Genomic DNA, 20,906 nt, shown 5'->3' with positions numbered 1-20,906 from the left:
CGGCTTTCAGGCTGCTTTCAGCAGAGAATCGTTAATAACTGAACATAAAAATGGTCCACGTTAGGTACAGATCTTTGTCGAAACAAAAGGAACAGAAATCAATTCCTACGTATCTGTTAAGTCTGTAACCACACGATATTACTTTTAAACCTCAGCACGTGGTTTTGCAGCAATAATTAGAGAATGATTTCTTCTCGAACTAAGGCCACTTTAATGAAATTATGAAAAAAATTAAGGAATTCGGCATGATCGACGATAATCACTGTCTTCTAAATTCGATACCTGTCCATCGAATGCTTCTTCACAGTTCCCCGTGATATATCCACTATTTGTTGATTCCATTACATACCAGATGTTCTCCCCACAGTTACCCAAAGTTTTTGTGTTATAACCTTCCCAATTCTACAGAACTGACGTCCTAGAAAGTGGCACCAAAAATTCTGCGTTTCTCTCTCTTCTCGTTATTCATTTCTTACAATTATATCCTATACTTTTCTTGCCTAGTTGATGTCAAAAAGTAATGAGCGATCTACTATCGATGAGAAGTCGCCTGAGCTGAAGGGGAATATGATTTTGAGGAACATCCACAGCAGTAGTCTTCCTTTCCAAGTCCAAACGTATTTGATACCGGCAAATGATAAATTAGTTCCTTGGTTATAGTACAGGGTTTGTAACGAAATATCGAACCTTTAAACTGTGTCCATAAACATCGCCCTTAAAGAGAAAAATTAAAGGCAGTATAATGGTTTTCGAGTTCTCTTATAACGACCAATTTCTTCGGGGAATGAGTGATTACCAATTCTTTGCAAGGAAGGCAATAAACGTGTATTCAGAAATGCAATATAGGTCGTTACTCTTTTGTTTGTCACAGTTTTAGGTACTGCGATCCAGTTTTAATTGCCACCTGTGGAGACTTGAATAATTTTGTACCTGGTCACTAAAGTGCTGCTGTTTTCGGTCAATGGAAGGTAATGTCAGGTCATACTTACTTGTCTTAATTAAAGAATAACAGTATATTGCATTCATGACAAATGTATGACACATTACTTACGATTACCAGGAATATAATGGCAGGTCAGTGGCAGAATAGAATGTCTTAAATGAATAAACACTTAATAACCCAATGGAGGCAAAACAACGTCCAGTACTACCCAACTACAATACTATTTTTCTTGGTCTCGTGACAGCAATCGGAAACACGTGTTGACCTTATAGTAAGCAAAAACTGTATCTATTTTTTCGGCTACCGTATACGTTGTGAAAGCTCGAATAACTTCACGAGCCAGTTGTTGCTCGTTAGGACAACAGAGCAAATTATGATGGGATTGCTGTTTGCAGATAAACACACGAGCCATGCAGTAATACTGTGGTCGACTAAAAAGTACTCACGTCTTTGCTAAATTGATGGAGACATCAAGCAGCAGCTCGCCCACCGTCGCCACCTCCTCAGCCTTCCAGATATGTGCCTTTGGATGTGCCACATCTGGAACAACATAATGTAAATGCTAAACAGTCATGCGATTCGGAAATTCGGCAGTGACTATATTCGAAGGAAAACAATTACTAGCTATATTAAGTTTTTGTCTCTTACACACACACACACACACACACACACACACACACACACACACACACACACACCGCTTAAAGTAAGCATAAGAAGAACCCTGCTAGATCTTGTGTATCGTCACTTCTTCCCTTCATACATAGCGTTAGTCACAAGTTCTATCTGAAAGTCATTCTTATTGCCACACAGAGTTAATAATAATGACATGCATAAAAAATAAGAAAAGTAGTTTCAAACAAATTAGAAAACACTAACATTACCTGTCTAAAAGTCATTCTTATTGACACACAAGGTTAATAATAATGACATGTATAAAAAGAAAGAAAAATAGTTTCAAACAAATTAGGAAACACTAACGTTACCTGTCTATACATTCAAATCCCGTTTTTTTAAATAAAGAGAATTTCCTAATATTTTAAACAATGGAATTAGAACATTTATTCACAGGTAAGAATATAAATCACATGGGGACATCATATTTTAAGGTGAACTTTAGTAAGGTATAATGTACCCTCACTTACGTTTTTTACAGTAGTCTTTTAGCAGCCCAAACACATTTCATGATCTCCTTTGATTCTGTGTTTAGCTTTTAACTGATTGTTAATTCACTGAATTCCTGTTGGTTCCGTTTATCAGGATTCTTGAAAATGGCATAAGACCGAAACTGTACAACTGTACAACAAATAAAAAATAAATTATGGCTGCAAGTGGTTTCAAGTTATTTAAACAATTTGTCGCAACTGCGGATACATGTGAAGTGGAAATTACAAGGGTTGACTGAAAAGTAATGCCTCCACCTTCGTAGCTCTTCAACAGTTGGCGGCATTGGTATGCGGCAGGTACTGACTAGTTCCGTAGCCTCTTCTCTACAGCTCCAGTTGGCGGGAGGCATTAGCATTGAACCTTTGTGTTGTTACAGTGTAAAGTATGGAACCCTGCGCAGACGGTCAGTCAGTGCGATTTAAGAAACGTGCAGTCATTGAATTCTTGACAGCAGAAGGTGTCACAAGAAAGGGGATTCATCAGAGAATGAAAGCAGTTTATGGTGATTATGTTGATGTGAGTACTGTGCGTCGTTGAGCGAGTAAGTTTAAAGATGTTGAGGCGGAAACATCTGACCTGCGTGACAAACGAAGAGTTGGACGTCCTGTGACAGCAACCACAGAGTTTCACAAGCAGAATGTTGACAGATTGATTCAGGACGATCGTCGTATCACTCAGAGGCAAAATGCAAGCACAATCGGCATTTCAGAAGAACGTGTGGGTCACATTATTGCTTTGCTTGGCTATCGGAAGATCTGTGCACGATGTGTACCCTGGAAATTCAGAGACTGAATCTCACCACCGTACAGCATCCTCCATACAGTCCAGATTTAGCATCGTCTGACTTCCATCTATTCCTGATAATGAAAGACGATGTGCGGGGACATCATTATGCTTCTGATGAAGACGTTGAGAGAACTGTGAGATTTTTGTTGAGGAAACAGACTGTCGACTTCTTCCGTGACAGCTTCAGAAAACTTGTTCATAGTTGGCAGAAATGTATCCAATTGGCTGGTGATTATGTGGAAAAGTGAATATTGGTAATTAAAGATCACATTCTAAGCATTATTCCTGCGTTTGATTTATTAAAATATTCCCATCCAAACCCAATTAACGAAGGTGGAGGCATTACTTTTTATTCAACTCTCGTACGTATAACGACACTGGAAGCTGTTACTGGAAGCTATTACATGCTACAGAACTCAGAAGTTAGAAAGTGACACGTGTTTGGTGACTGTTTGTAAGTACCAGAATGTGTGAATATGACGCAGAAAGCAATTGCAGCACTAACATACAAAGCCAACATAGATAGTGACGACATACATTATTTGATTTATGCGAAATGGGTGTAGCCGAACTCGGAAAACACTGTATAAATAGAATTAGCGTATAATTTCACGGTCCCTTGCTATACTGTGTGCAGAGACTGTTTAGTCTGGCGTAAAGCCCATTTTTAGACTTTGGAATACATGCATTTAAATGATTGTTTCATACTTCCGTCTTCCATTTACCCCTGGAATTGGAAAATTACTAACAATAACTATTCATAACGTGTAGGCTTTCACGGCCGGCGTCTTCGTTAGTTAAAACTTTCGGGCTGAGAGGCCGAGGTCGATCTGTAAAACTTATTCTTCCTGACGTTTCGTTGCCAACTGCAGGAAACGGCTTCCGATGTGAGTCAACGACTGGCTGCTAGGTCGTGGAGGTCATATAGAGCGCATAGAGGGCACCACCATACGTCACCTGCGGCCGACTGTACGTCTATCTCTGACGAACGTCATTATTCTCGATTGAAGGTAATCGATTGTCACATCGTTGGTGCAAAGTCGACCGCCATATCTTCCCTAACTTCAAGCCTTCCTCTTTTCTATTAAAATTATTGTGGTGCTTCTGAATCTCTGTAGCTTCCCTACGCATTCGTGCATAATAATGCGATGTCCTGGCAAGCATGCTCGTCTCATTTACGAACAGACTTCAAGAAAAATGGATACGCCGACAAGGAGATAGATCGAGCACTTCATCCCAGAAGAAAAGTGTCTGACAGCATTCAGCAACAATAACTGTCAGCTGGAAAAACTTTTCTTGCATTTATTCGCAGTATTACGGACCGTATTGGGTAAGTTCTGGCCAAGTTTCAAACTGAAACAAACTTTAGATCTCCCCAAAAAGGTTAGTGAGTGTTTAAGATCAGTGAAACACGCTCGACATCCCTTAGCAACTCCTGGGGTGTATAAAATTCCGTGCACCTGTGGGAAGGTTTATATTGGAACAACGAAAAGAAGTGTCAATACCCGCTTAACCGAACACAAAAGGAACTGTCGACTAGGACAGTAGCGGAACATGTTTTTAAAGATGGTGATCATGAAATAAAATTCAATGAGACGAGAGTGCTAGCCAGGACATCGGATTATTATTATGCACTTATGTATAGGGAAGCTACAGATATTCAGAAACACCACGATAATTTTAATAGGAAAGAGGAAGGCTTAAAGTTAGACAATATATGGCGGTCGACTTTGCACCAACGATGTGACAATCGATTACAGTCCACCCCAAGTGACGTAGGGTGGTGCCCTCTATGCGCCCTGTATAAACGGGACATCCAGTCGTTGACTCACCTCGGGGGATGTTGCCCGCAGTTGGCTACGAAATGCCAGGAAGAAGAAGTTTTACAGATCGACCACGGCCTCTCAGCCCGGAAGTTTTAAGTAATGAACAATAACTATCTTGTGACAAGAACTGTCTTCGGAAATACGGACACACAGACGGACAGAGAGGCCGAGCGGCTCTAGGCGCTTCAGTCTGCAACCGCGCGACCGCTACGGTCGCTGGTTCGAATCCTGCCTCGGGCATGGATGTGTGTGATGTCCTTAGGTTAGTTAGGTTTAAGTAGTTCTAAGTTCTAGGGGACTGATGACCTCAGATGCTAAGTCCCCTAGTGCTCAGAGCCATTTGAACCATCTGAACGGACACATATATATACACACACACACACACACACACAAACACACACACATCTATAGACATACCTATCTCGTCAGCGAAATGTGCAATACGTTTAGTAGAATTATCTCTAACTTCTAAGCTTTAGAAGTGTATATAGCACAATCGTTTTCTAGTCATATTCGAAGTTATAGGACTGAGACATGAAGACCAATCACCTCTTTGTCTGGGATTAACAGTTTCTGAGATCCTTTTTGACTGAGTTTCAACAAACTCTGTACTGGAAATACTTGGAAGCAAGAGATTGACTCAGTATACGTTAATAGGCTCTTAGAGTATATACGTCAATACCATGAAATATCATGATGATAGTGAGAAATTTAGAATTAAAAAAAAAAAGAGTTATTCAAGGAGATATAATATCACCGGAATTATTCTCAATAGTTGGAGAGGAATGGTTCAAATGGCTCTGAGCACTATGGGACTTAACTTCTGAGGTCATCAGTCGCCTAGAACTTAGAACTAATTAAACCTAACTAACCTAACGACATCACACACATCCATGCCCAAGGCAGGATTCGAACCTGCGACCGTAGCGGTCGCTCGGCTCTAGACTGTAGCTCCTAGAACCGCACGGCCACTCCGGCCGGCAGTTCGAGAGGAACTTTACATACCCATACACTAGGAATACGAAGAAATTATATGTGTTAATAGAACATGTCTGAATCACCTCCAATTTCCAATTGACACTGTACTGTATACCTCTGCTGCAAATAAATTTCAACAACTAATGGAAGAATTTAACAAATCGCGTGTGAAAATCAACTACACGTACAGAAAAGAAAATATTACAAATTAACAACCAATTGTTTGAGTTTCTGTATTTAGTGTGGCTGAAAATAATCATTGGGTATTCAGAAAAATAAGTAGGAGTGTAAAAACAGCCTAGAGTTCATTTCGTTACTTGAATATGGTTTTCAAAACTGAGCTTCCGTTCTATCGGAAAATAACAGCTTATGTTTATGTTTACTAGCTGCGCCCAGCGACATTTTCCTTGTACATAGATACACATATAAAAAACAGAGACATATGTAACCTGTATTTCACTCAGTCACATAGCTGCCCCTATGCATGGATTTTATGAAATGTCTTGAAATACCACTTACAAGATTCTCATAATCACTTGCTCGCTACCCGTAAACTATTAGTCCTAAAGAAAAAAACGAATAGAGCCTTATTGTGGGAAATTTAATGTAGTTATATTTTTTTACTGAGATACGTTTTCTCTAGAGGCCGTAGGTTTCGAATTATTAAGAAAACGTACAGAAGTGACCTCCAAACGTCGAAAATCGCGGCCTCTTGCGAAAGCTTATCCCAGTAGAGAATTTAACTACATTAAATTGCTTACAAAAATATCCCGTTCATTTTTTCTGTTGTACTAACAGGCTGCGTGTAACGAGCAAGAGAATACGAAAATCTCGCACGTGTTTTTTTGAAGGCGTTACATGTTGCATAAAACCTATTGGTAGGGGCACACCATACATTTAATATATTTCACACATATTTATGCGCACAGTTCATCCGTGTCTCTAATGAATTTAGGTATATACACTCCTGGAAATGGAAAAAAGAACACATTGACACCGGTGTGTCAGACCCACCATACTTGCTCCGGACACTGTGAAAGGGCTGTACAAGCAATGATCACACGCACGGCACAGCGGACTCACCAGGAACCGCGGTGTTGGCCGTCGAATGGCGCTAGCTGCGCAGCATTTGTACACCGCCGCCGTCAGTGTCAGCCAGTTTGCCGTGGCATATGGAGTTCCATCGCAGTCTTTAACACTGGTAGCATGCCGCGACAGCGTGGACGTGAACCGTATGTGCAGCTGACGGACTTTGAGCGAGGGCGTATAGTGGGCATGCGGGAGGCCGGGTGGACGTACCGCCGAATTGCTCAACACGTGGGGCGTGAGGTCTCCACAGTACATCGATGTTGTCGCCAGTGGTCGGCGGAAGGTGCACGTGCCCGTCGACCTGGGACCGGACCGCAGCGACGCACGGATGCACGCCAAGACCGTAGGATCCTACGCAGTGCCGTAGGGGACCGCACCGCCACTTCCCAGCAAATTAGGGACACTGTTGCTCCTGGGGTATCGGCGAGGACCATTCGCAACCGTCTCCATGAAGCTGGGCTACAGTCCCGCACACCGTTAGGCCGTCTTCCGCTCACGCCCCAACATCGTGCAGCCCGCCTCCAGTGGTGTCGCGACAGGCGTGAATGGAGGGACGAATGGAGACGTGTCGTCTTCAGCGATGAGAATCGCTTCTGCCTTGGTGCCAGTGATGGTCGTATGCGTGTTTGGCGCCGTGCAGGTGAGCGCCACAATCAGGACTGCATACGACCGAGGCACACAGGGCCAACACCCGGCATCATGGTGTGGGGAGCGATCTCCTACACTGGCCGTACACCACTGGTCATCGTCGAGGGGACACTGAATAGTGCACGGTACATCCAAACCGTCATCGAACCCATCGTTCTACCATTCCTAGACCGGCAAGGGAACTTGCTGTTCCAACAGGACAATGCACGTCCGCATGTATCCCGTGCCACCCAACGTGCTCTAGAAGGTGTAAGTCAACTACCCTGGCCAGCAAGATCTCCGGATCTGTCCCCCATTGAGCATGTTTGGGACTGGATGAAGCGTCGTCTCACGCGGTCTGCACGTCCAGCACGAACGCTGGTCCAACTGAGGCGCCAGGTGGAAATGGCATGGCAAGCCGTTCCACAGGACTACATCCAGCATCTCTACGATCGTCTCCATGGGAGAATAGCAGCCTACATTGCTGCGAAAGGTGGATATACGCTGTACTAGTGCCGACATTGTGCATGCTCTGTTGCCTGTGTGTATGTGCCTGTGGTTCTGTCAGTGTGATCATGTGATGTATCTGACCCCAGGAATGTGTCAATAAAGTTTCCCCTTCCTGGGACAATGAATTCACGGTGTTCTTATTTCAATTTCCAGGAGTGTAGTTTCACCTGAATTCTGAGGAAACTTGTAATTCTGCCAGTAACTGATCGTCGCTTCGAGAAAACGGGGTGCAGATAGCAACTGTCAGATTCCCCGTCGTTTTACGCCATACGACTCTGGAGAAGGCGTTAAATGCATCTGTGGTACTGCGACGTGTGTCTTGGTCTTTGGCACTAAAACACGATGCTGTTGACGCACACAGATTGCGCTTCATACTTTTAAAGTATACCTAGTCACCTAATTACAGGAAAGAACTACCATCAGGTCATCTTACGTTTCTATATGCTACCTCTTCTCATCGTCACCTCCACCCTTAGCGGTAACGGGGGCATCGTTATACAAATAATGAGTCTTGTATACACCAAATGTTTGAAATTTGGTCAGACGTTCCTGAGTTATGTTTTACGTCACGTCGCGGATGACAAACGAAGCTGTCCTGTTATGAAAAGAAATGGCACCCCAGTCCGTCGCTCTTGGTCGTCGAGCTGTATGGTGTGCGACCGTCAGATTGCTATCCTACCACTGTCCGGGGAATCTCCAGACACGTCTGCTGCCTGGAATCTCAATGACTGGCGTAGACTTGTGTCCATTGATGAGTCCCGTTTCGAACTGAACCCCGACGACCAGCGGTAAGGTGTCTGGAGACGCCCTACACAGCGGTGGGATACAAACCTCACTGTCGTCCGCCATACGGCACGACGAGCGTGAGTGGTGGTCTGGGCTGCGATTCCATTTCATAATGTGGCCACTTTGGTCTTCATCTGCGTCACACTTACAGCACAGCGGTACGTCGACGATATCCACACCCAGTTCGTTGCCCCTCATGGTCAGTTACTCTGGGTTTACATGTCAGCAAGGTAACGAGCGCACGCACACAGCGCGTGCTTTTACTGCTTGTCTTCGTGCTTGCGAAACCATACGTCGGGCAGCAAAGTCATCGGATCTCTCCTCAGCTCAGAAAATCTGGAGCATTGTGGGCAGGGCCCTCTAACCATCTCGGGACTTCGACACTCTAATGTGTCACCTGGACAGAATTTGGCACGATATCCCTCAGGAGGACATCCAACAACTGTACCATTCAATGCCAAACCGAGCAAGTGCTTGCATAAGGGCCAGAGGTGGACCATCGCTTTATTGATGGTCCAGATGGCTCTGAGCACTATGGGACTTAACTTCTGAGGTCATCAGTCGCCTAGGATTTAGGACTAATTAAACCTAACTAACCTAAGGACATCACACACATCCATGCCCCAGGCAGGATTCGAACCTGCGACCGTAGCGATCGCGCGATTTCAGACTGTAGCGCCTAGAACCGCTCGGCCACACCGGCCGGCATCGCTTTATTGACTTAATCAATTTTTGAAGCTCTTTCTCTAGAGTAAATAAACCATTTTTTTGAAACTGTAATTCTTGGTTTGTCTGTACATGTGTATCACTATCGATTTCCGTACCATTCGGATAATTACTTCGGGGCGCATCGTTTTTTTGTGTTATAGTGTACTAAATCGTCTGTGGCAATAAAATATGGATTTTTAAATAAAAATCTGTCTGTTGCTCAGCGAAGCATGCGTGTTGAGAATAACCAGGAGGCACAGTAAAACAGTCAAATGGACCAGAGAACAGGCTGGGGTGGAACACCTGATTGTGAATGCAACAAAACTGAAACTGAAGTGTGCATGACATATAATTCAATGAATGGATGGTAGATTGGTCAAGGAAATTCTCTTCTGAATTCCAAGACCGAGATGTCGGAAGATTGGTGGATGACGTCAGAAAACATCAGAGAATGACAGGATAGGGTGATGCGTTGTAAAGCGTACAGGAAGTACTTATCCAGCAGTGGACGTCAGTTTCCTGATGATGATGACGACAAATTTTTATCAGACACTGGACAAGTAATGATACAATGTTTAAAACATTGTACGGTTACCTGACATGATCAGTCACTGCAAGAGGCGATCTATAATTTTGTATTGTAGTCTTCTTTCGAAAACCATTTTATTTACCAAGATCGCTATGTGAACACAATTACTGGATTACTAGTTACAGCGATAGGTATTGCCATCATCACATACTTGAAACTGGGCAGTAGTAGCTACATCATAGAATGCTTTTTGCCACTGCGTCACCTGAGGACTTTACTATATGCGTAAAAGAGTCTAGGTATTACAATGCCATACATAGTGTTCTATCATAAAACGTGTCAAACTTCAAATGCAAACAAGACAGATACACGTCATATCTTGAAGCTTCGTGGTATAGAACAATGTTGTCTGCGCCATAGTAATGAGCATATGAGAAGCACATAAAACATGAAATTGAACTTTAATGTTCACGACTTGAATATTTAAAGTATTAAACGATGGCTGAAGTAGAAAGGATATAAAATGCAGACGATTAACAGCAAGAAAAGAGTTTCTACTTGTAAAATAAATTTAACATCGATCATAAATTTAAATGTTTGCGAATATTTTCTGAAGGTATTTGTATGCAGTTCAATGGTGTATGGAAGCGTAGACAAGAACAGAACAGAAACATTTCAAATGTAGTGCTACAGATGAACGCTGCGGACAAGATGAGTAGATCGAATAACTAATGAGAAGGTACTGAATCGAATTGAAGAGAAATGACCTTCGGCACAATTTGACTAAAAGAAGGGACTGGTTCGTAGGACACATCCTCAAGCCTCATAAATAGTCAATTTGGTAATGGAGGAAAGTGTGTGTGGCTGGTGGAGAGGGGGACTTATGGAGGGAAGTCTAGGCGTGAACACATTAAGCAGGTTCAGTTGGGTGTGGGCTGCAATAGTAGAGACTTGCAAGGAATGGACGAGCGTGGAGAGCTGCATGAAACCACTCGTGGGACTGGAGTCCGCAGCAACAGCAATGTCTCATACTGAGGTCCACTGGGTACTTGGTGGATTTAGAAAACAATACCAGGAAAATAAGTTTAATTTTGTCGTGGAAGAGATATAAGGTAATCTTCTACGCTGCTCGTATAACGTAATGCTTATAGAATAGCTTGCAAGACTGAGAAGGGCGGTAGACGAGATGGAACCATATAGTTTTTACTCCTCTTATGCACTTTTTGGGAAAAAATTAGCTGCTTTCTGGACAGCAGCCTAAGTGCTGAAACCCATGCGACAGGTGTTACACTATTCGCAGACAGTTGACGGACCTGTGTTTGTGATCACTTCTCTGGTCAATTAGGTGTACCGATAGCAAGGGCGTCTGATCACAGAAATAATGCAATGGTGGACCCAGGATGATTGAGAGAATGTCAAACGTGTTTATGCGAAAGAGGATTACAAGGAAATGCGAAACTTATCTGAAAGTAAGAAGCGTTACATGCGCTGAAGACGCCCGTATCTGCGAGCGACGAGAGGTGACGAAATCTCAAAGCCACTCCGCTGCGGATTAGAGCACGCGTGAAGCAGTACAGACGTGCTCGGTGGCAGTTTGTCATTCGTTGCTCGTACACTACATGTGTCGGCGCGCGCCTGAAACAACTGCACGCTGATCAACACGCCGGTTACATTCCGTGCCGGCCGCAGGCGAGAGGGTGAGAGAGAGAGAGACAGAGAGAGAGAGTGAGTGAGGAGGTCACGAAAGCCGAGCCCCAAGCGCCAGGTCACGTGGTAGTCCATAGGCCGCACGTCTCTCTAGGACAGTCCAGTATCCCTGGCTGGCGTTAACGTTGGAGGCGAGTGCGGAACACTTGCGAACACCCTACTTTTAATCATTTAAAACTGGGAAATTTCATAACACTGCCATTTAACCAGGGTATCCATAAAACTGAGGAAATTTGATTTTCTTTTTTTTTTCCGTACGTCTCAGTTCCTCTGATATAAAATTCTAATCCAGTGGTTACCGGTTTATGGCTGACACGACCATTCTCAAACCACACAACGCAACTGAGACGGATGAAATTAAAAAATTATATCTAGAATCCTGCACGACTGTATGCAATGGAAGCGCCTCTCATTTCGCGGGCATGGCTTGCAAACTTTTTGATATGTCCGCTTCATGAACTGCGCGATCGGCGCAGTGGATTTCTACGCGGGGTGGGGGGGTGGGGTGGGGGGGTGGGGAGGGTGGGGGGGGGGGGGTGAAGGCTCGGAGGTTTTCGCCTCTCGATTCTGGATATTGATTTGTCTTACATTCGCATCCTTGACAAATGAAATGACACAGTTTCAGAGACTTTACTGGCCTAATACAGATATGATTCTACACTCCTGGAAATTGAAATAAGAACACCGTGAATTCATTGTCCCAGGAAGGGGAAACTTTATTGACACATTCCTGGGGTCAGATACATCACATGATCACACTGACAGAACCACAGGCACATAGACACAGGCAACAGAGCATGCACAATGTCGGCACTAGTACAGTGTATATCCACCTTTCGCAGCAATGCAGGCTGCTATTCTCCCATGGAGAAGATCGTAGAGATGCTGGATGTAGTCCTGTGGAACGGCTTGCCATGCCATTTCCACCTGGCGCCTCAGTTGGACCAGCGTTCGTGCTGGACGTGCAGACCGCGTGAGACGACGCTTCATCCAGTCCCAAACAAGCTCAATGGGGGACAGATCCGGAGATCTTGCTGGCCAGGGTAGTTGACTTACACCTTCTAGAGCACGTTGGGTGGCACGGGATACATGCGGACGTGCATTGTCCTGTTGGAACAGCAAGTTCCCTTGCCGGTCTAGGAATGGTAGAACGATGGGTTCGATGACGGTTTGGATGTACCGTGCACTATTCAGTGTCCCCTCAACGATCACCAGTGGTGTACGGCCAGTGTAGGAGATCGCTCCCCACACCATGATGCCGGGTGTTGGCCCTGTGTGCCTCGGTCGTATGCAGTCCTGATTGTGGCGCTCACCTGCACGGCGCCAAACACGCATACGACCATCATTGGCACCAAGGCAGAAGCGACTCTCATCGCTGAAGACGACACGTCTCCATTCGTCCCTCCATTCACGCCTGTCGCGACACCACTGGAGGCGGGCTGCACGATGTTGGGGCGTGAACGGAAGACGGCCTAACGGTGTGCGGGACCGTAGCCCAGCTTCATGGAGACGGTTGCGAATGGTCCTCGCCGATACCCCAGGAGCAACAGTGTCCCTAATTTGCTGGGAAGTGGCGGTGCGGTCCCCTACGGCACTGCGTAGGATCCTACGGTCTTGGCGTGCATCCGTGCGTCGCTGCGGTCCGGTCCCAGGTCGACGGGCACGTGCACCTTCCGCCGACCACTGGCGACAACATCGATGTACTGTGGAGACCTCACGCCCCACGTGTTGAGCAATTCGGCGGTACGTCCACCCGGCCTTCCGCATGCCCACTATACGCCCTCGCTCAAAGTCCGTCAACTGCACATACGGTTCACGTCCACGCTGTCGCGGCATGCTACCAGTGTTAAAGACTGCGATGGAACTCCGTATACCACGGCAAACTGGCTGACACTGACGGCAGCGGTGCACAAATGCTGCGCAGCTAGCGCCATTCGACGGCCAACACCGCGGTTCCTGGTGTGTCCGCTGTGCCGTGCGTGTGATCATTGCTTGCACAGCCCTCTCGCAGTGTCCGGAGCAAGTATGGTGGGTCTGACACACCGGTGTCAATGTGTTCTTTTTTCCATTTCCAGGAGTGTATTTTTATAGACTGAAGTGGCGAGTGAAAATTTGTACCTTACCTCGGCACGACGGCGCACACAACTGCACGGATTACCCTGGCTTGCCTTCCTCCTCGATCCAAATTCTCACTGCTCCTCCCCCCCCCCTCCAAGTCTACTTTAACACACACGAATATAATTTCAGAGGCTTCCGATGTTATGGAATTCACTTCTGCAGTGAAAGTAATAGGGGGTCCAGCATGAAATCCAGGCTCAGATACTTATAGAAATGAAATGGCACAATTTCACTTTATTTGTCTCATACAAATATGATTTTATGTGTGTATCGAGGAGGGAGGCGAGCCAGGGTAGCCCGCGCAGTTGTATGTGCTGCTGTGCCAGGGTGGCTTTGTGGCTAACGCACCTGGCTAGTAAGCAGCAGACGCGGGTTCGGTTCCCGGTCTTAGTACAAATTTTCACTCGCCGCTTCAATCTATATACATAAAATCATATGTCTACGGGACCAGTAAAGTCTCTGAAATTGTGTCATTTCATTTGTTTGGTTTGGTGCTTACGGGCGCTCAAAACGAGGTTATCGGCGATGTCATCTGTGTAAGTTCGTGCACCTGGGGTTTCAGGCTGGATCTCCCGTTTACGGTCGATGCTGAGCTGCTATTCCAGAACATGGAGAACCTCGGCAATTCTGTTGGCGTCTAAGGGGGGATTTAAAGTAGACTGGGGCGCCAGTCTGAATTTGGATCGAGGAGGGAGGCGTGCCAGGGTAGACCGTGCAGGTGTGTGCGCCACCGCCGAGCGGGATTAGCCGAGCGGTTAATAGGTGCATGGGCATTTATAATAGTGTAGCGTTTATTGCCTGACTTGAACGTCAGAAATGAAATTCGTTCTGATGGGGAGCTAAAATTAGTTATTGATTCCGTAAGTTGCTGTTTGACCATAAATGCGGTCCCTAATGTAGTCGTATTATTGGAATTTTTAATGGCTGGTTTTCCTTTGTAGATCCTGTATCCACCTGATTAAAATGCATTTTCATCCAGATACCTTGTTTCTTGAAGAGCTAATATAAGTATGTTGCGTTGATTGAGAGTGTCTGTTAGGTGTTTTAGTTTTCCAGCTTTCAGAAGTGTGTTGATATTCAGAGTCCCCAGTAGATGTTTTTTCTTGGGTCTTATCTTTGAAGAAGTACTAGGAAGCTCCGACTCTTCCTTACATGATGTTCTAGGCTCTCCAGGATCCAAAGGCCTAGTTGCACCGCCATGAATAGCGATGGAATATTGATTACTTCCTGGAGTAGTTTTCATTTTGAAATTTACCATCATGTCTTAGGTTAAAGTTTGGTTTGGGGAAAGGTAGTTGAACCTTTCGATGATAAAAATTCAAGCATTTAGCTTAGAATTATAAGTGAGGCCGCCACTAACATGTGGGACAGACACCTTTTGCAGCCGCCCACTGTGGGAGCAGACGCTACAGTCTGGTGCTTTTATACAAAAGCCTGCCTCTTCCACCAGTTCCGCCGTTCTGATGATCTTCATCGCCGCCATCACTGCCGTTGAAGTCTTTACTAATGATAATCATGTAATTACAAAACAATAAAAAGAAATTATAGACCTGTGGAACGTATCCCTTCGGAGAATTGTTGGGAAAAGCTAGGGCAACACCTGAAGAGGGATAATTCATTTCTTTTTTTGATGGTAGAGTTTAAGTGGCGGTGCGAAGTACGGGTAAATTAGATTTACAAGAAAAAAACGGTAGGCAGGAGTTCGATTTCCACCCTTAGTACAAATTTTCACTCGCCGCTTCAGTCTATATACATAAAAAAGTCGCAATTGACATTCCACTATCAAAATGGCTGAATGGGCACGGCCTGAAAGCCAATAAATTGAAAAAAAATCTTTTTAATTCTTAGAGATGCTTATAGAGGGAATGAGCAATTTATAAGGCAGCTGTCCTTTCCATGCCGCGCGTGTGACGTTCAATTATTTAGCATTGCAAGGTGAAACGCAGGCGTCTATAGGCCACGGTACAGCAGGCGATGTGCGTGATAACTGATACCAGCACTTCTAGCTCGTTATTTGGTGTGTGGATAAAGCGGATGCCACTTCCATATGGCTATTCATTTAATGTGGAGTAAACTGAATAGTCGGATGGGGAGAAGAATGCACTATCCGATCAGAAATCCGGACACCTGTTAGTGGACGTTAACATAGGGTGTGTCCACAGCTGGGGCAGTTTCAGTGAGGTGTCTGAATGTCCGTGAAGGAATGGCAGCCCATTCTCCCTTAAGAGCCGAAACCGGAGAAGGTAGTGGGCGATGTTGGACGCTGGGGTCTGGAGCGATGTCGACGTTCCACTCACCTCACAGGTGTTTCATCGGGTTCAGGACGGGACAATGGGCAGGCCAGCCAATTTCAGAAATGTTACTGTCCACAAACTATTGTCTTAAAGATGCTACCTATGATACGATGCAATGTCATGGTGATACAATCACTGTTTCCACACTGTTTCACTATTGTACGCAGTTATCTTCCCGCATCTAGCGTTTTCTTAAGCGTAATAAGGTTACCATACCACAACCTCGAGAAACACCCGCATATCGTATCACCGCCTCCTCCGTTCTCCATTGCTAGCGCCGTACGTAGTGGCAGATAACGTTCTGCAGGCATTAGCCAAACTGAAACCGTTCCAGCGAACTGACTCAGGGTATAGCGTGATTAATTACTGTAAATCACTCGTTTCCAGTCATCCACAGTCCAGTGGCGTCGCTAGTTACACCATCTCAAGCGTCGCTCAGCAATGACTTCATAACTGTGTGGCTTATGGGGAGGTGTTCGACCATTGTACTCCATTCTTCTTGACTCCCTGCTCACAGTCATTGTGCTAGCTCGATTGCTGGTAGCATTTTGCTACTCACGAGTCATTGCTTCCGCTGATTTAAAGCGGTGTTTTACATTCACCCTCCGCGATGCTCGACTGCCTCTGTTCGTCAGTGCATGACGTCTGCCTGCTCTTGGTTTGCCTGTGGTTGTTTCTTCGCGATTACACTTCACAATGACGTCATCTACAGTCGACTTGGGCAGTTTCAGGAGGGTCGAAATGTCTCCGATGGTTTGCCAGTTAGGTGTCATCCAATGACGAGGCCACGTTGGTAGTCGCCCAGCACTCCTGGCTGACTCGTTCTCTGTTCCCACTTCTCTACTGGCACCTCACTCCCCGCCTCCTTTTACGTAGAGTTCGCCTTCGTGACAGCTAGCGGTCAATTCGCTATTGCATAAGGGTTATTGGATACTTTTGAACAAATAGTGTACATTGGAAACTTCTGCAACGCAACACAGAGTGTAAGTGCTAGATGGTCTTTGTTGCAAATATATAGATTCAATATACGATTCTTTCATTCATTTATCTTGTGAATTACAACTTTCATTGCTAAATTTTCTCTACGGAATTAAATGATTTTACATAAAATACATTCGCAGTTGCTAATGAGGACAACCATCGGCTGTAGAATGGAATGACGGCAGTGAAAATTTGTACCGACCGGGACTAGAGCCCGGATTTCCCACTTATCGCGAACGGTCGCCTTACCGTTTGGCTATCCGTTCACGACTCACGGCCAAATCAACCTTCCACATGTCGTCGACCATGAGTCTACGGCCTGTACTCGTACATCAATTATTTATATTCCCGTACAGGTCAGACGTTGTACTTGTAAGTCGCTTGTCCGGTATCGGCAGATACATACGATATTGCAGTGCCTGCCTAACTCTGATTACGATAACAGGTTCCTTTGGATATGCATGCATGTAATCAGAATAACACAGGCACTGCAGTATCGTAATTATCTGACGATACCGGCCAAGCGACTTCAAAGTACAACGTCTCACCTGTAAGAAAATATACACAATGGATGTACGAGTACAGGTCGTAGGCACATGCTTGACGACATATGGAAGTTTGGGTTTGGCTATCAGTCGTGAACGGATAGCCAAATAGTAGGGCGACCGCTGGCGATAAGCGGGAAATCTGGGTTCGAGTCCCGGTTCAACACAAATTTTCAGTGTCGTCATTCTATTCTATAGCGGATGGTTGTCCTTATTCGCAATTGCGAATGCATTTAATGTATTTCATAACGGCTGTAGTCGACGCAGTGCCTGTTTTTTCAAACATGCACGCGTATCCAAAGAAAATTTGCATCGTAATCAGAATAACACAGGCATTGCAATGTCGTATTAAATGATTTCGGCTTACGTTGTACTGAGTGTAAGGTCTTGCTTACCAGTACGCTCTTTATGTAAGAGTCTGTGAGATAAGCTAAACGGAAAGTAGATTGTTCTGGAGTAATGCCGTCCTATACATCTTCTTACCATGTGATAATGTTTTCATAATGAGATTAGCCACGAACTTGGTATCAAAGTCGAACGCATGTAATAAACGAAGTGAAGTAATTCTGCTGCTTCGAAAACAAAATAATGCGTCCCAGACGAAGTGAGGAAGATGTGAAACGGAGACTAGCTTTAACAGGGTACTACTAAAAAAAAAAGGCCTGAATTTCAAAAAGAAATTTCTTAGAATGTACGTACGGAACAAACTATTTTACGAAACTGAATAATGGACTGATTGAAATTCAGAAAAAGAGAGAATAGCAACTTTTGGGGAGTGGTGTTACAGAAGGTTGCTGAAAATTAAGTGTATTAAGAAGGTAAGAAATGAGGAGGTTCTTGGCCGAATCGGCGAGGAAGGGAACAACTGGAGAACGTTAACTGGAAGAATGTACAAGATGACAGCAGGTGTTAGGAATTCCCCCCCCCCCCCCCTCCCCTTTCAAACTTTCAAAGAAAGAAAGACTTTTATCGGACTGTCTAATACATCGAACATCTTTCGATAGTATGGTTTAAGCAATTTAATCTTTCTCCTGCTCAAAAATTCTCCCCTCTGTTGTATCTTTCGAAGGAAGAAAGTAAACACCGACATCCGTAGACACTGAGCAGCTCAGCTGGGGAAGGACTCTGCCGTGGCTTTTTCCAAGAAACAATTATAGCAATTGCTTTACTCGTTTAAGGAAGCTGGCGGAATGCCTAAATACAGATTCGAACCAAGTTTCTCATGTGCATTAACCTTGTTGCTTCCATTGTCAAATTCACGCCTTTGTGGATACCCCAAAGACTTGTACTCTCTTTCGGTAGGAATTTTCTGAAGTTTCTGCTGTGTCCTCCAGAACATACAGGAAGCTTAAATAGATGATCGCCGAGCCGCGTACGACTCAGGCGCAACTTAATTACGGTTAAGCTCCAATAGAAGGCGCACTTAACAAGCACTGTGTAATGCTTCCGTCTAGTGTCACACAAATAGTTCCCAAGTGGGCATCCATCCGGAAAATGTGGATATAAGCACACAAACGACTCCACCCAGCAGCTACATCGCACAACAAAGGTAAAGCATCACCTTTTAGAAACCTTGTCATTGAAATTTGAGTAAAAGATGACTACATCTTTCCTCTGTAACGGTGCAAAGGCGTGGAGCCCTGTGACGTCACACTCGGGTTCGACGACGTTCCAGACAGTGAGGCGTCGGCACATGCGGAAAAAAGGTCACAACCCAAAAGTTCACGTGAGGTGTAAGGCGCGTTAATTACGTCACATTGGCACCAAATTTCACCACTACTGTGCCCAACGTCACCGTGCGAAGGTCGACATACTCCCTCTTGCCCGCATTTCATCCACTCTTTTGACGCCTTTGCGGCGAAAGGCATAACCGCGACACCCAGCGCTGAAATGACGCGGTTTTGCTTGTGGGTAGCCACCTCTCTGAACCGACATGGTGACATAAACGACATCAATGAGACCACCCCTTCCTTTGGGACGTTCACTCCCGCAAATTTAACGGCGAAAAAAGACAATGGGACGACTTTCTTGGAAAACGATCGGCACTGCTGCCACTCGCTGGTCGTGTCAACCCTACTCTGACATCGTGAGGATGTACACTACTGAACGTGATCTGACACCTTTGGAGTGTAGTGCGGCAGCAGTTTTTGCTCTGGTGTACAGGGTGGAACTGCTAGAGACCGTTCAAAGTCATTCGACGAAATTTGAACGCGATCCGACGCAGCACAGGATGCTTACGGTTTTTCAGTCCTCCTATTTGCGTCCTCCTGTGGCGTGATCACGGGGGATATGCAACATTAACACGTGCGCGAATAAAATGACTAACGGTCCATCTAAGAATCCCCAGTTCGGCAATGCCCTCGGTCTCACCTTCATTGGGCACATTAAAAATACACCCGACAGACTTCGACACAAATTCGCCCTTGTGGCTACTGTAGCGCTTAATGGCAGACAAAACCCAGCTAATGCGCTAGAGCGAGGTTTCTGACAGGCACGTTTTTAACGTGCTCAGCAAAGGTGCGTGGGCCGTAGCGAGAGACCCTTTGCGGTTTATTTCAAGCAAATATTGATATTCAGTCCCTCATGATCATGCGACAGGGCTGAAAAAGCATAAACACACTTTGCTGCTTCGCATCGAGTTCATATTTCGGCGAATGCTTTTGAATGGTTCGTAGTGGTTTCCACGGTGTGTACCAGAGCAAAAATCGCGGTCGCATTCCACTCCACAGTGATCAGGTAACGTTCAGCGGTGTTGCAGGCCCACGATGTCTTTAGAGAAGGGTTGAGGCGTCCGTGTCAAAGGTTGTTAAGAACGTCGTACTGTTACATATCGCACGACGAACTGCCGTCCTCGACAGCGAAACGTGTGGGAATCGACGCCCCCACGAGAAGTGGTTTCATTGTCTTTTATGCTATCCCCTGAGGCCTTTTCGAATCGATTCCAACCGGCGGTGCGTCTGAAATATTTTCCTTGGCATGATTCCAACGCTGAGTGTCACGGTTTAGACGTCTATCATAAAGGCGACAAAACAAGGAGTGAGAGGTCGGTAAAAGGGATGTGACGGCCTTTCCATCGTCTTAAACGTCCTCGGTAGCGTTGGGCAGAATTTTGGTGAAATTTGGTGCCAATGTGATATAGTTAACCCACCTTACTCCTCACGTAAACTTCTGAACTGACAGCCTTTATTTGGTATGTGCCGACACCTTGCTGTTTGAAGCATCGCTGAGCCCGAAGGTGGCGTCGCAGTCACCACGCTTTTGCGCAGTTACAGAGGAAAGGTTGTAGGCTTCTTCCAGCCAAATTTCAAATTT

General features: G+C 45.3%; 1 protein-coding gene across 1 annotated transcript in view; it reads right to left on the bottom strand.

Annotated features, from left to right (window-relative positions):
• The window catches only part of LOC124624402 (peroxidase-like), a 299,356-nt gene that overhangs the window by 126,163 nt on the left and 152,287 nt on the right, over window positions 1–20,906 (bottom strand). The window contains exon 4 of the mRNA XM_047149105.1: window positions 1,390–1,483. Coding sequence (XP_047005061.1) covers window positions 1,390–1,483 — 94 coding nt within the window. The remainder of the gene's footprint in view (window positions 1–1,389; window positions 1,484–20,906) is intronic.

This window comes from Schistocerca americana, chromosome 1 (assembly GCF_021461395.2).
Source record: "Schistocerca americana isolate TAMUIC-IGC-003095 chromosome 1, iqSchAmer2.1, whole genome shotgun sequence".
NCBI classification, from domain to species: Eukaryota; Metazoa; Arthropoda; class Insecta; order Orthoptera; family Acrididae; genus Schistocerca; species Schistocerca americana.
The sequence above is the reverse complement of the archived record's forward strand: the minus strand, read 5'-3'. Positions and strand labels throughout refer to the sequence as shown.